The 16,548-nt window shown below is 32.8% G+C and overlaps 1 protein-coding gene across 1 annotated transcript in view; it reads right to left on the bottom strand.

The window, feature by feature from the left end:
• LOC129229440 (uncharacterized) overlaps positions 1–15,375 on the bottom strand; it is a 51,690-nt gene extending 36,315 nt beyond the window's left edge. Inside the window, exons 1-3 of the mRNA XM_054863750.1 lie at positions 15,002–15,375; positions 4,161–6,060; positions 2,849–3,096 (exon numbers count right to left, since the gene is read on the bottom strand). Coding sequence (XP_054719725.1) covers positions 2,849–3,096; positions 4,161–6,042 — 2,130 coding nt within the window. The 5' untranslated portion in view covers positions 6,043–6,060; positions 15,002–15,375. The remainder of the gene's footprint in view (positions 1–2,848; positions 3,097–4,160; positions 6,061–15,001) is intronic.
• Positions 15,376–16,548: the final 1,173 nt, after the last annotated feature.

Raw genomic sequence — 16,548 nt, 5'->3', positions numbered from 1 at the left:
TGAAAAAATGGAAAAAATTTGCAGTTACTGCCTTTTACCTGCCCACACCAGTGTAACATCACATGCTTTGGTTAAAATAAAAGCTTTCATAATAGCAAAATTTTGATTTAATATAGCATGACACGTGACAAGGAGAAAAGGTAAGGTGAAGAGTAGCAATTTATGACAAAGGCGGACAAACATGGTGAAAAAGTGCAACATTATCAGGGGTGCTCCCTCCCCTCCTAAGAGCAAGGCCCCCCCCCCCCAAATACCACAAAGACCCAAAGAGAGAGCACCCGACCAAAAAAAAGACTACATCTCAAACCCCCCGAAAAATTTCAATGTCGTAGTCCACACCGTGACCCCCTCCTCTTCCTAGGTGGGAACTCCTGACATTATTTATAGACAGCCTCTAATGACTTAGTCACCTAGTTTTGCTTGAAATTTTTTTTCCCTAATTGCATGATTCATCGTTCCTTAAAATAAATGTCAGTTTGGCTTTGCAATTAAAACCAGTGGGCAAAAAAGCAAAGGGATGTAAATGGACATTTTAAAATTCCTTAAATCGTGATTTAAGTTCTGATCCCAGGTAGGCCTTTCACTGAATTGTTTAGTTCTAAATCATGCTGTATAGCAGCACACACCAGAGCTACAAGTACTATCTCTTGCCGCAAAGCAGAGAAGAGGTTTTCCTATTCAGGTTACCTCAAAAATTTAAATTTTAGCACTTACATTCTTTTGCTTCTCACTGCCTCAATAGTACAATTTTTTAAAAAAATTACAACGGATGTTTATAATCTTTTAAGATAAGAATTTTTAAACTGAAAGAAGATAAATTTACACCTATAAACCATAGAAAATACAATAACTATTCTTTGCAGTTCAGTATACAGAGATTTTTGATTACCCCAGATTAGAAAAGGGGCAGGGCGCTTCTTGATGAAAGGGCACTTTCACTCAATACAACATCCAAATAATTTTGTAGTAGGAAACAGAGTTGGTAAAAAAAACTTTTTTTTCAAAAACCCCCCCCAAAAAACCCGTTTTTTTGGTTTAAACCAGGTTTTTTTGGTTTAAACCGGGTTTTTTTGGTTTAAATACTATTTGCGAGAAAAACAATTAATTTTCGGAAGGTAATTAAGGTTCCATGTAATTAACAGTTATTCAATAGTCACATTATACCTAATTTCTTGATTAATTAAAGAGATCACAACAAAATCTTGTAACTAAATTAAATAATTAAAACAGCTTTCTGCGGGGAAATATTGATTGAAATGTTTGACTTGATTAACATATTAGTATGCATGTATATATAGACCCTTTATGATACAAAATACTGGTTTCATTTTTGATTTCATCAAATGAAAACCAGATTAGGTCTTTTTTTCTACAAGAATTAGACATTCTTTTTAAAACAATATGAGTAAGTAACTCTTGTAAACTGCACAGGTTAGCTAAGGCAAAGCAAATAACAAAATCCCAATTCCAATGAACAAAAGGGGGGGGGGGGGGACTAAGAATTATCTGCACCCAATAGTCATAAAGCAGCATAGGTGTATAGCCTATCAAAATCTTTTGAGCACACAGAATCCAAAAAAAAAAAAAAAAAAACACCAATGGAGAGTGTAGTTTATATGTGAAGATTTATATATTTCTCAATCAATTTTTACACATACATTTGCATTTTGTTCTGGGAATTTAAAAATTTATCTTTTAATCTTCCTACATTATAATATAAGGAACTATTATGTATCATAATAACTTTTTTTTAAAATTTGATTCAAAAAATATTATTTGTGTTCACCTGCAGAACAAATCTTAATTTTTAGGTGCAAACAATTAAGTTAGACTGTTGATTACCTTACAAGTCAAAGTTAAAATTCCAGGAAAGTGCAAATAAATGGGCAAAAATGTCACACCCCTGCAACAGGAGTGAGCAATATAATGGATTGCATCTACAATAAAAGATTCAATCCTTAGTAAATCTTAACTAATCATGCAAATTAAGCATAGTGATGGAAGTTGACTGAAATCTGTTTTATGGCACATATATGAAATAAAAAATATATTAATATTTTTTTTCGATTAAAGCTTGTAATACATTTCGAAGAAGCAACTTTGCAATTTTAATATTTATCTCTGCAACTTAGCTAGGAACTTAGCATAAGTGGAATTTTACATTTTTCAATATGTGTGGGGAAATCAATGTAAACCTGTAAAATGGATTTTTTTTTTTGGCTTTTTTTTTTGAAAAAAAAAAACATTTTTTAAAAAAACCACATGGTTTAAAAAAAAAAAAAAACAATTGGTTTAAACCATGGTTAAAACCAACATGGTTTAAACCAAACAACCCTGGTAGGAAATGTACTTTTATTCATTTATTTCTTTGTACTACGATGTGCACACAAAATTCATGTATTTTTCAACATTTATTATTATTTTATACAATAATAAAAATATTTTTATACTTTAGTTTAACAAATATTATTTGAAACTAAAATTGGAATCTGTTTATAGGAAATATCAATATCGTGGTGTGGTAAAATTTCAGTTTAAAAATTGATGCTTATATGAAAAGCTAGTAAATCATTAGTGCATGATTTAGAAAGCTTTTCCAATAAAAATCTACCTGGGATTCGAACTTCACACACATTTTACTCAAAACTTTTAAGAATTCCACATCTGCTTTTTACTGCTACATAATATTATGAAATATTGTACACTTGATATTGTATAGAGAAAGTGATTAACCACAGTAAACTATTGGTACAGAGATAGCTTTCATTCTAAAAGTGGCAGGTGTGCTTAAAAAAAAAGGAAAACAGTAAAATGTATTAAAATGATATAATATTGTTGAAAATGATACCTCAATAGACAAACAGTTTCTTTTGCTGACATTTGGAACAATAACAACTTGCAAGTAACATTTGTGCCTCTTTACAACAATTTCTTTATAACGATATGATCCTTCAATTTGTCTCACACTGGATCTTAAGCTTTCTTCTTCTGTTTTTCGTTTCTTTGACATTTTATCATCATTTTTCTGATTAAAAATTACTTCATCTAGATTTCGAAACATGCTATGAAGAGAATCTTGATTTTCCATCTCTAAAGCTAAAAGGTAAAATGAATAACGCAATTTTAGAAACTATTAAGACCTTCAACAATCAATTTAATTCCTGTAATTAATAGCTATATAAGATAATAAACATCCATTAGGGAACATAAAGCACTCATTATCAAAAACCTTAATTAAGAAGAATACAATTATACTAATAGTTTATTTTTAATTTTTTTCCCAAGGCTTGGACGAAAATACTTACATAATTTAGAAAATTTCCTGAATAGGTCATCATTTAGTACAACTTTAAATTGTCTCCAATTTAAAAAAATTGTAAAACATATTTAAAAAGTAACGCATACAGGTAGTGATGTGAGGATAAAAGTTTTCTAAATAAGGAAAATTTCAATTCTTCTATATTTTCAAAGAAAATCGACAAAAAGTCGGCTTATTCAAAAGTCAGTTACTTCTGTAATAGAACTGTTCATGCTTTCCTTCTTTAATCAATTTCAGCTATTCAAATAAAAATTACAGGTTAAAATTTAACTACACATGTGAGCTTAATTTAATTTAGTTTTTCCACAAAGTTTAATTTGCAGGTAATAACAAGGCACTTGCCAATTTAAATAATAAAGCACTCAAAGAACAATAATAGTCTTTAAATAAAAACTCCTGCCATGCTGCCCAGCATGTGACAGCTCATACAAATAGGGTTTTCCTAAAATGACAATCCATTTTTGTGGTAAAAGTAATGTAGTCATGAATTGCCGTTTTTAAAACACCTTGTATTTGATTAAAAAGAAATTTTTTTTTTAAGGATAATAAACAATCTTTTGCTTAAGAAATCGCATACAATTGTCCTTTCTTAAACAATAATATTCTGTTCAAAACCCCTTTAAAATAATTTAAATGAAATACATAAGCTGTTACGTGCAAAAAAAATGATTTTTCATGAAAATTGCTCAATAGTTCTTTTCTTGCTATGTGAGAAACACATTATTAAGAAGGCAGAGTCGAAAAAATCGTGCCACTCTTATATTTTCAGTTACAAAAATATCATTTAAACAAACATGCAATAACAAAAGGGGAAAAAAAGAGAAGATTAGAAAGAACTTACTTTTGCAAAAAGCTTGAGTAAGAACTTGATTTTTAAATTCTTCATAAAAGGTTGAATTCCAATGACTTGTGTGCTCAAGAGGTTCCAAAGATACACGTAACTTGGAGCCTTGTTGCAAGGCTGAAAATAAGTTAGAATCTTCACCCAGAAAACGTTTGAATAAATCAATCTGATTTGAAATTTCAACTTGCTCGAACTTTTTTATGGCACTTTTTATAACTGTAGTTTTGTTACTTGAAACAGTACAAGTTTCTGATTTTGTACAATTTTTTTTGTTGAACTTTTGCAAACTAACACCAGAAGATTCGGGCATTTCTTTCTTTTGAAGCATTAAATTGGTAGACATGGCTTGCTTTAAGGCCACCTTAGAATTAAGTAATTTAGTTTTTACAGCAGGTACTTTCGGTTTGATGTCTTTCATTTTCGTAAGACACTGAGCTTTTTTATTGGTGCCATTAACTGTAGTTTTTAAGATTTTATTTTTCTTAACACCAGCACCCATCTTAACTTTCACGCCCTGCCTAAACTTAGGTTTTAAGGCAGCATTGGTTTTTTTAGCAATCTTTTTGGGACCATTGGTCTTTAAAGACTTGTTTAGCTTTGATTTAGCTGAAGGAACTTTGTCGTTTTTAGCTTTCATTTTGATATCTTGATAAATTCTTTTCTTTATCTTATCTGCATGTTTAACCATGCTACTGCTATTTCGTTGCTGAATATTATTCAACAATACATTTTTATTCTGAATGCTTTGCTTAGCTTTCAGAACACGGTTTAGTTTGCCCTTTGGTCTCGCAACTTTCTTCACATTCCGATTCTTAGCTTTCAACTCTTGTATATTTCTCAATATTCTTCCCTGATTTGTCCCAAGGGAAATTGCAGTTGCTTTTCGAGTATTCTTCATCTCATCATTATTCAGCAACTTCTTGAAATCATGCTCATGAGCCCATGAGATTTCATTCAAATTCGCATACAATTGGTCTATTTCTCTGGGCTTTCTCCTGCTCACAATAGTTTTTGTCTCAAAGGAGCCATCACTTTTATCAGAGCTACTCGTTGGAGATTCTTCGATGCCAGAATTCCCATTTGGAAAAAGGGAGACATCGGTTGATCCATTGGTCGAAAGCCACTTGTTTTGAGGGCTACTTGATACATCACAGACAGCTTCATTTGAGCACATATCTGAATATAATTCTGGTCCTATTAGAGGAGCAGTATCAGCTTCATTTATGGAATTTCCATCATCAGCGAGTGAAAAAGGCTTACAATTCACCTGTGGTACTTGTTTGACAGCAGGCTTTTGCTTGAACAAGTTATTATTAAACTTTGTCACTATAGTTTTACCTCTAATGCCATTCTTGAGACCTACTACTCTTTTCCCACTAACACTAGATCTTGATTGGGAGGGTGTAAAAACTTTTATAATTTTTACATCAGGATCAGATGATCTATTTCGTTCTGTTTTAAATTTCACTCGTGCCAATTGAGAGCCATTGTTTCTAAGTGATGGCTTATTGTTTCGAATGTTGTCTCTCTTAAGTCTTTTTGCAATATTTACGTAAGAGTTGGTGATTGTACTTGGTTTCCTTTTTTTAGGATTATTTTTGCCTGTATATAAACTAGATGAGCAAGACATACTTTTCTTTTTGTCAGTGACCTCATTTTTTTCAATACTGGGTTCTAGAAATGAAATACATGGATTGTAAGTAAGACTGTTTTTAGAATAATTTTTGCGAGAATCTTCAATAGTTCTCGTAGTTGGTACAGTGGCCAAGTATGTTATGTCATCTTCATCTAAGAGAAAATCAACTTCCTTATCCACTCTGAGGACAGAGCAAATCTTGGAAGATTTGGATGGACTATGTGTACTTTGTGAGTGAGTCATTTAGACAGCTATACCAACCTGAAAAATTGTTCTTTTAAAAAAAAATTTAAACATTGCACAAGACAGAGTGAACAATACAATGTTATTACAAGGGCGCCCATATAGGGGGGCAAGTGGGGGCTCTCGGCCTCCCTGAGAAATTAGAACTTTCTTGCTTTTGGTACCTTTTTCTTTGCAAAAATGTAAAAACATTTCTTCTCCAGCCATTGATGAATAAGTTATTAAAAATGTTGAATTTTAATAACTTAAATCTGTCCTGAAATCGGTTTCCATGGGGAAAATATCCTGCTAAACCAGGGGGAAAAACCTGAGGCCCCTTGCCTTACAATTTTGCATATGGGCGCCCTTGTGTTATTAATATATATATATTTACTAGCGAAAATGCTTGGAGTTGCCTGGTCAGTAATAATTACAGGGTTAATACTCAGTTTGGATAAAAAAAATTCCATGACTTTTCCAAGATTTTTTCAAGACTTCATAAAAATTTTCATGACCTTATTATACGAAGAGAGAATAGTACCATTTAATGTCAAACTTGCCAATTTTCGGAAATAGGCTTTAGAAAAACTTTTACGTGAATGCCACTACCTCATTGGAGCACTTACTTGTGAATGAAAAAATATAAGTGCACATTGCAGAAACTAATAAATTATTCTTGTTTGTATTTAGCATATAAATCCAAGTTAAGTAAAAACATAGTGAAATGTAATACACTGATGTTTAAATGTCTAATAAATATTTAATAAATAAGGCAGAATAGTAATAATGGGACAAAAATTGAATGAGTCATTATTACTAAGTTTCCAATAATAAACTCACTTCATAAAAACATCGCAGTTTGGTGTCAATAGTGCACAAATCACCCATGTAACTTGACCATATATTTGTTCATTAAAGTAAAGCCACGTTTTTCAGTAAATTCATTTTTCTAAACCAGATATTTCACCTGGCCACAATAATCAGTTTTGCGAGCTGTATATTGGGCATCACTGTTTTAGAATATTATAATTCCCCTATTTTCATGTTCTATTGTCTGACTAAAGTCTTCAATTTCTAAAGCGTTCAACATATTGAGATAAACTCTGATGAAATTATTAATGAATTTTTACAAGACGTTGAAAGAAACGAACTTGGATGCCAATTTAATTGCACTTTTTGAGGGGGGCGTGGCAAAATCAAGAACATGTATGTCTACTACTACAGAATATAAAATATAAGAAGTGCTGAAAATGATAGTGAATTCAAAATTAGTGATGCCTCAAAGTTGACCCCCAATATCCAATTTACGGTTTATCCACAGCCATTAAGACATCCTTTTTTTTTTTCCGCGGGGGGGGGGGGGTATGATGAATGTAGAAACATGAATTTTTCTATGCAAATCTTATTTGCTATAGCAACAGACAGGCCGAGACATTTCGGCGGGGGCTTTTCTCGTGATGGCAGGACAGTAGTTGAAATTGATTTTTATATTTATTCTTTAAGCATGTAAGCGAGTGACTGGAGCAGCTTTGCTTGAAAATAAGCCTTACCCTATACATTTTTGTTGTATAACATTAACTTTATCTGTTATTACTTTCTTCTATATCTAATATATAGAAGAAAGTATTGGATTCGTGCAAATTTTCGAATTTCGACGGATTCGAACGTTTTGAGGTGTGCTGAGTCCATTTCGACTATTTTTGGAAAATGTCTGTCTGTCTGTGTGTGTGTGTGTGTCACGTCTGTGTGTGACCAGTTTTTTGTGGCCGCTCTACAGCAAAAACTACCGCATGAAACCGAACGAAATTTGGTACACATATGTGCCCATTGGTTTTTGGCGCGAATTCCTCCAAGGGGGGTGGAGCATTGGGACGTTTTTTGAGTTACGCGTGATTGCTATTCCTCAGGAAGTAACTGGAAGAATCAAACAAAATTTGGTCCACATGTTGCCCCTAACAGGAGCAGGTGCTGATTCAATTTTGGTGTCAATAGCTTAAACGGGGGTTGAGTTATAGAACGTTTTTTGTTGTCAATTGTGACTGCTGTATCTCAAGAAATAATGAACGGAATGAAAGAAAAATTTATCGGCAAGTAGTCCTTAGTGGGTATAAGAGCTGATTTTATTTTGGTGTCAACAGCTAAAAAGGGGGTAGCGCAATCGCCCGTTCTTTTTTTTCCCATTGTGAGTGCCCTATCTCAAGAAGTAATGCTACGTTCTGGTTGAAATTTGGGATATATGTGAATACATATGTAAACAGGCTTTGGTTCAATTTTGACGCCAATCGCGCCAAGAGGTATTGATTTTTTTTTTTTTTGAATAAAAATAGCTTTATTAATGCAACAATAAGAAAGATAAATCGTAATAGATTGTCCTCTGCGTATTTCCCATGATTTTAATTGTATGGAAATGATCGGAAATATTATCTCAATGATTTAAAATTTTTAACTGTTGCCATCTTATGTTTGTTAACAAATAAAATATTTGTAATTAATTCAAGCAAGGCTTTTAAAATAACTTTCCAATTTTCGCTCTCTTTGCTTTGCTTTTGCAATAATTCAGACATTGGGATGGTCGTCAAGTTTTTGCATGTGTAATTTTGTTTTCATTGGGAATATTGCTTCCTCGTCAAGCATGGGGAGGGATTAGAAAAAAAAAAGAAAAATATAGAAGAAAGTTTCGTTATGGCCACAACATACTAGTATTAGATGTATTTGCATGACTTGCTGCACATGTCGATTCCTTTTCAGCTTCTACCTACATTTTTTGTCTTACACTCTTATTGTTTTTTCTAGGAGTTTAAATATATATGCGAGTAGCACTAATTATCTTTTTCTTTCTTTGCTATTGTATACACCAGTGTTTTTCAAACCTTTTTCATGACACGACCCCCCCTAGTATCAAAAAATATTTCGCGACCCCCCCCCCCGACCTTTTTTATTTTATGTATGTTAAAAATATTTAATCCATACAAAAGTTTTAGGCGTTTGCGTTATTAGGATTCGAATATAAATATATAATTAAGTACGTAAAACAGTACAGGTTCCGAGTGCTACCGACAGATGGCACTGGTAGTCCCCCGCGCGAAAGGTCCACAGGTTTCGAGACTTTTCGTTACGCTTCGAGATGATTCTCGCTAGAATGCGCAGGCCTATAAAAGGGGGCGGTCGGCTACGGCAGTTGCAATTGAGTGCATGAGCGCAAAGCAAGTGAAATCGGAAGCAAGACCGCGATACGTGAAAACGATTCGGAAGTGAAACTACGGTGTTATACGGGACTGTGTGTAAGATATCAAACACTTGTTTTACGTATTTATTTGTGTTGTTTGTTTTCATTGAAAATGGATAAATTTCTGAAAAGATCATCAGAACTATCAACGTCTAGCGGGAGTAGTGGAATAAAGAAAAAACGTCTTTATGACGAGAATTATTTGAAATTTGGGTTTACTGTGATTGACAATAAACCGCAGTGCGTAATTTGCTTTGAAATTTTGTCAAGAGAAAGCATGAAGCCATCGAAGTTGGTACGCCACCTAAACACAAAACATCCTAATGAAAAAAATAAACCCGTGGAATTTTTTGAGCGAAAAATTAAAAGCTCTTGAACATCCAAAAAACTGCTATAGGACAAATGTCCAACCTAAATGAGAAAGCGTTGCTTGCTAGTTATCGAGTAGCTTTTCGTGTGGCTAAAGCAGGAAAACCTCACACTATCGCCGAAAATTTGATTTTACCAGCGGCTTTAGATATAGCAGAGATTATGTTTGGCAAGCAAGAGATCGAAAAGCTCAAAAGGTATACCTCTCTCTGACAATACTATTCAACGCCGGATAAGCAATATGGCGACTGATGTTCGTGATCAAGTCATAGAAAAAATAAAGAAAAGTTCTTTTGTGTCCTTGCAATTTGATGAATCAACGGATATTGCGGGTTGTGCGCAGTTTGTAGCTTTTGTGCGTTTTGAATCCAATGAAAAATTAATTGAAGAAATACTATTTTGCAAGACACTTCCCACAAATACTACAGGTCAATGCTTGCATGACATATTCATTGAAGCTACGCAAGATATGAATATCGATTGGGCACAAAAATGCATTGCTATTTGTAGTGACGGAGCAAAAGCCATGACTGGTGCGAAGAGTGGATTTATTGCTAGACTGAAAGAACAGATGCCAAACGCTTGTTGGATGCACTGCTTTCTCCATCGCCAAGCTCTTGCAGCCAAAACCTTGCCACAAGAATACAGTCAAGTTCTACATATTATTATTAGTATTGTAAATTCTATTAAAGGAAAAGCGTTGCAGACTCGATTGTTTCGACTCATTTGTGATGATATGGGGGCTCTCCACCGAAATTTGCTTTACCATACAGAGGTTAGGTGGTTATCGAAAGGCAAAGTACTGACCAGAGTTATGGAACTTCGCGCTGAACTATTAGTATATTTACAGCAAGCCAAGTCACATTACTCTGAATTCATTTCTGACCCGGAATTCCTTTTGAAACTGGCTTTTCTTTCGGACTTATTTGAGCATTTAAATAACTTGAATAAAAGTCTTCAAGGGCGGGATGAAAATGTCATTACAGCAAAAGACAAACTCCATGCCTTTATCAAAAAAATTGAATTCTGGTCATCATCTATAAATCAAAACAACTTTGATTCATTTTCGTCGACACAGTCTTTCATTGAAGAAGTCGGAAGCGAGATAAACATCAATTCATATATATCTGGTATGAAAATGGTGTTAGATAATTTGAAGAAAGAATTATGTCATTACTTCTCAGTGCAAGAGATATCGGATAGCACTGGGCAAAGATGGATCTTAAATCCGTTTTTAAATGCAGCTATAAATGAGGCGAATTTTAGCAACTAAGCTCAAAGAGAATCTGCTAGAATTATATGCCGATGGGATGTTACAATTGGAATTCAAGTCTGAAAATTTGGATACCTTTTGGTTAAAAAGAAAAACAGAATACCCAGAATTAACAAACGAGGCTTTGAAGTGTTTGATTCCATTTGCTACCTCGTACTTGTGCGAGTTGACATTTTCATCAATGGCCCAAATAAAAAGTAAACTAAGGAATCGCTTAAATTTGGAAAACGATTTAATACTTAATGTTGCAAAAACGGATCCACGATGGGAGAAATTGATTGAACAAAATCAAGCGCAACCTTCACATTAAAATGAACGAGTACTCGAAGATTTTATTTTTTGGTAATGTGTGATATGTGTAGTATGTTAATGTGTAATGTGTATAAATAACATAACGAGTATCATTTGTAAACTTTTTTCTTAATATATCTACCTTTTTAAAATTTATTGATTTTTTACTGAGTTCTCGCGACTTTTTTCTTAATATATCTACCTTTTTAAAATTTATTGATTTTTTACTGAGTTCTCGCGACCCCCCTACAAAGGCTTCGCGACCCCCTGGGGGGGTCGCGACCCACAGGTTGAAAAACACTGGTATACACTAGTATTTTTTACCTTATTTATGGATTATCTACGAAGTTTGCTTATCTGCGACTACCATGGCACCTTATTGTGAGCATTTTAAAGAGTTTACGACAGGGTTTCCACTACGGTCGCATTTCTCGCAAAATGCGAAAATACTATTCAAATTGCGAAAGTGGAACAAAGCATTTTCGCTTTTTTGCTCCAATATAACAAGAAAAAGAAGGGGGGAAAAGTGTACAATCAGAGAAAGGAAGCGATATCGAACTTAATCGTATTTATAAATCATATCCAACATGCATAAACTGTTATTAAGTTGAACAATATTTCGTCTTAATGGGCATTTTATCCCCCCAATAAATACATTATTGGTGGTTTTCAGAAAAAAAAGTTTGCTCCCTCAATATCAAGAACAATTCTGAATTTTTCATTTCAAATTTTTAAAAAATATCACATAATGTGCATTTATTTCTTCAAAGATGTCAAGCCTGAATTTTAGCATTTTGCTTAAGACTTACCCTCCAATTTTAGTTTTTTTGCTAAAGGATTTTTAAACTTGACTTAAACGCTGGTTTACGATAGTGTATTTTAAACAAACATTAATAAAATGCTAACAGTATATAGATCGAAATTAATGTTTAAAACTTATAAGAACTCAAATTTTAGGATAAGGAATAATCGGGGAAAGCTTTTAAAATTCAAGTCAACTCTGGTAAAATCAGGGACAGAACATCTACACATGCTTTGCGGTCAATCCTTTGATGATTCCGACTCCTGCTTAGTAATGGAAGCTTGAATCTTAAAAAAATGATTCATATCATCAATTTTTAAGAACTTAATTCTTATACTTGAAGGAAAAAAGAAAAAAAAAGGTGGGTGGGGCCACACAGGGTTTCCGATAGACCATGAGAATCGTGCACTTATAAAAAAAATTTAAAGAAAAGAATTTCAAATGTAGTTACCATATTTATAATTATAAAAAAATACTTTGACAAATACAAATTGTAAGTTGGTTTAGTGTAAATACATTTTAGGAATATAGTTCCGATATTTGATGAATATTTGTTAATGGTTCACTTGATATTTGACATATTGTATATTTACAATGGTTTTTGAGTTCTATATGAGCACTTAGGCAAACAGGTGTAGTAAGAACCTTAAATATTTTACTGTAAAATGTTTAAAATAGCTCTTAGAGAAGATTAATTGCAATAAAAAACTAACTCATGTTTAGAGAATAATTATAGATGGGTTTTAAATAGGCTTGCCGATGTTCGAGTTTGACCGCGACTGTCCCGGTTTTCAGGCACAATCCCGGCTGGTTTACTTCACCTATCGGTGAAAGATAAAGTTGATTACAGATGACCAAAAAATAATGAACTTTAAAGGGTCTTTTTAAAGGATAAACTACTTCGTCATTTGAAACATAGATTTGCAAAATTAATATTGGATCAGCTTGTGAGGATTTATATATCAGCATTAATAACAAAAAAAACTTCATAAAGAAAGTCCTATGAATGAAAAATATACATTGTAAATATTGTTCAAAGTTTTTTTCCCACATTTGAAGTATTTTTTTCTACTAAAGTAAATATTAAATGCTACGTAGGTCAGTCATAAAGTTAGTTGCACTACTTCCTAAATATGTTCCTTCAAAGACAATTTAGATGAAACTGTAAGGCAACACTTCAGACATGTACCTTCATCATGTGAAGTAATGTCTTTCCCAAGGTAAGTTTATGTTTTCTGACAATCAGTCGCAAATATGTATCGACAGCTGCAAGTAGCATCATAATAATTCTTATTTTGAGTCTCACTCGAAAACTTGTGATGGAGGGCTTTCTCAAGATTTTGTCACATCTGTTGAATTTAATGCAATTTTGTCAGTCTGTAGAATTAAAGATTTTTTTTTAAATTCTCCCAACTTACAGAGGGCTTGATTTTCCACCTACTTTTTTTCCTTGAATGGGAACCCTGGATGAAGGCTTACCAGATTTCTGAAATGTTCAACCTAGACACCAGAATCCGCCCCGTCGCGAGTATTCAAAAGAAAACACACCCCTGGCTGAATTAAAAGGGTAGTTCATTCTTAATATTATAAATAAGTGGTTACTAATAATGAGCCTAAACCAAGAACAATAATAAATGACACAAGCAGATAAGTTTAAACATTTTATTTCTTACATGTTAGTAATATTTATTGGTTACTTTATTTGGAAGAAATACTTTGAATGAAGAAAAAAATGTTAAACAATATTTACAAGGTATTTTTTATTCACTAGGACTTCTTTTAGAGAGTCTTTTTTTTTTTTTTGATATTTTAGTCCTGTTATAAAAATCCTCACAAGCTGATCCAATATTAATTTTGCAAATCTATGTTTTAAATGACAAAGTAGTTTATCCCCAAAAAAAAACCCTTCAAAGTTCATTATTTTTTGGGCATCTGTAATCAAATTTATCTTTCACCTGGAGGTGAAGTAAATCAGCTGGGACTCCGGATTCTGCTTGAAAACCGGGACTGTCTCGGTCAAACCAGAACGTCTAGCAAGCTTATTTAAATACCATCTATAGTTATTCTCTAAACATGAGTTAGTTTTTTATTGCAATAAACCTTTTTTAAGAGCATTTTTAAACATTTTACAGTAAAATATTTAAGGTTCTTATTACACCTGTTTGCCTAAGTGCTCATATAGAACTCCAAACCATTGTAAATATACAATCATAAGTCAAATATCAAGTGAACCATTAACGAATGTTCATCAAATATTCAAACTATATTCCTATACTAAAACTTATTTTTTATTTGTCATTGTCAAAGATGTATTTACATTGTTGATTTGTATTGGTCAAAGTATTTTTTTATAATTATAAATATGGTAACCAGGTACTATACAGACTATTTTTAAGCTTAATACAATGGAGAATAAAGATTGCATGCCTGACTAACACCCAGAAATACAGCCATTTAAAACATTTTAAATGGTTTCATAAATATTTTTAAGAATAAAATTAAACTAAGATTTAATAGACATTTTCTTTTTCTGAAAATCGATCTGCAATAAATATAAAAACTTGATTTTCTGACGTTTTAGTTATTAAAACGAAAACAGAACAACAACGAAATACGTACGATAAAATATTATTTGTTCTCGAAGGTAATGAAAGAATTTTAAATCAATGAAATTTCTAGGAGATAATAAGCAAAATGAAAACTATAACGAAGTTCAAATCGATATCCGTACCGTAAAAAATGTTTTAATGAAACATACACGCGTTGTGGAAAAACTTTAATGCAAATGCTTAATAATCTAAAAGCGTTTGACAGCTGATTCACGTCATTTTCACGTGCATTTAAAGCATTTTTTTAGTAATCAAACTACATAAAATCAATTTTTTTTAAAGAGTCTCTGAGATAAAGTTGCTGCAAAATCTTTGTTAAATACACACATATTTATGTCAGATGAAATTATGAAAAATCACAATGTACGTGTTTACATCCATCAACAAAGAAAAAAGATTCAAAATTTTACCTTTGCATCAGCAAGGATGTAGAAAACATTAAACTATGCTACTGCACAAAAACTAAACAAATTTAGCAAGCTGCGCATCTTTTAAAATTAGAAAACAACAAAAGAACGCATTTTACACTTTTATAAAAATGCACTCGCTAGATTTCAAAAACTAGTTTCCAGAGAGAAAGGGCAATAAACTTTCAAACTAAAATTTTTCGATAGAATATATAATTCATCAATGTTACAAACGATTTTAAATATAAATAAAAAAAGAAATCAACGCTCAAGTCACCCGCCAAATGAATCTTGGTTTAATCACAAATCATATTTTTCACGTTCAATTTCAATGCGCGCAATCGGCAGAATCCAAAAACTTCGTCAAGCTGCCACCAACTTTACGTACAGATTGATGCCATTACAAAGAAAAACACTGAGATTTAATATTACCTGGAGTGGTAACTCGATAAAATCACGGTCAACGGAGAAACTTGGTGCAAGCAAAAAAAAAAGGATTCAAAATTAAATTTCATAAATAAATAAATAAATAAAAACTGAATCGAAAATATAAAACGATTTTCTCCGCTCAAACATAATAATAATAATCTGAATTTTGACACCTCGAATTCAAATTATGTTTTTCGTAATCACGAGTTGCGATAGGACACTACTCGTTGGGTTTCCTGTTTCTACAAGTGGCTCCTGTTTCTCAGGATCAACTTTTTTATATCCTATCCTCTCGACTTTATCCAATTGAGCACCGGGTACATTGGGCGCCGGGAACATTGGGAGCTGAAAATGTTGAAATGTTAAATACTGGGTTCCTCATCGTGTGTCAGTGGAAGAGCTTATTTCTTCCGCGCATCGTAGCGTACGTTGTGTTATTTCCAACCCTGGTAGCCAGTTTTTTTTAGACACAGCGAACATCTTTGAATAATACGGCTCACCCCGCCCCGCCTTCCTCCCACGAACAAAATCTCCGAAAAATAAAAATAAAAAAGACGTTAAAAGTTCAATATGGTTCAGTGTAAATCCTGACCCTTCCTGCCCCTCCCCCCCCCACCATTGAAACTCTTGTAGATATAAAAGAAAATCTTGCTGCCAAACATGATGTTCATGTGAAAATTCAAGCATAAATACTGTTAAAAGAAAACAGGGCCGATCCTAGGGTGTCGGCCGCCCGTGTGCAAAGACCTAATCTGCCGCCCCACAAATTAATTTGCATATTTTGACTAATCTATTGACGTCCATATAAGTATTTCTTCAAATTTCTATATCAAGTTCTAATTTAAAAAATAAAAGAAAAGAAAAGAAAAAAAAAAAAAAACAAGAATGATGAACTTATAAAAAGGAAGAAAAGTTTCATAGTAAGAAACTTCTTAGGTACAATTTATATCTTTGAAGAAAGTAATAGATACCAAAATTTACTAGTCGTAAAAACGCATTTCATAGTTTGTCTTCGGTGACATCAGAGAAAGAACGGAGGAGGGGGAATCAGGGGAGAGGGGATTGCTCCCAGAAAATTATCGAAATGGGCGTACGAAAAATAGTTTTAGTAATCTTTGGTT

The sequence above is a fragment of the Uloborus diversus genome, chromosome 9 (assembly GCF_026930045.1).
Source record: "Uloborus diversus isolate 005 chromosome 9, Udiv.v.3.1, whole genome shotgun sequence".
NCBI lineage: Eukaryota > Metazoa > Arthropoda > Arachnida > Araneae > Uloboridae > Uloborus > Uloborus diversus.
The sequence above is the reverse complement of the archived record's forward strand: the minus strand, read 5'-3'. Positions and strand labels throughout refer to the sequence as shown.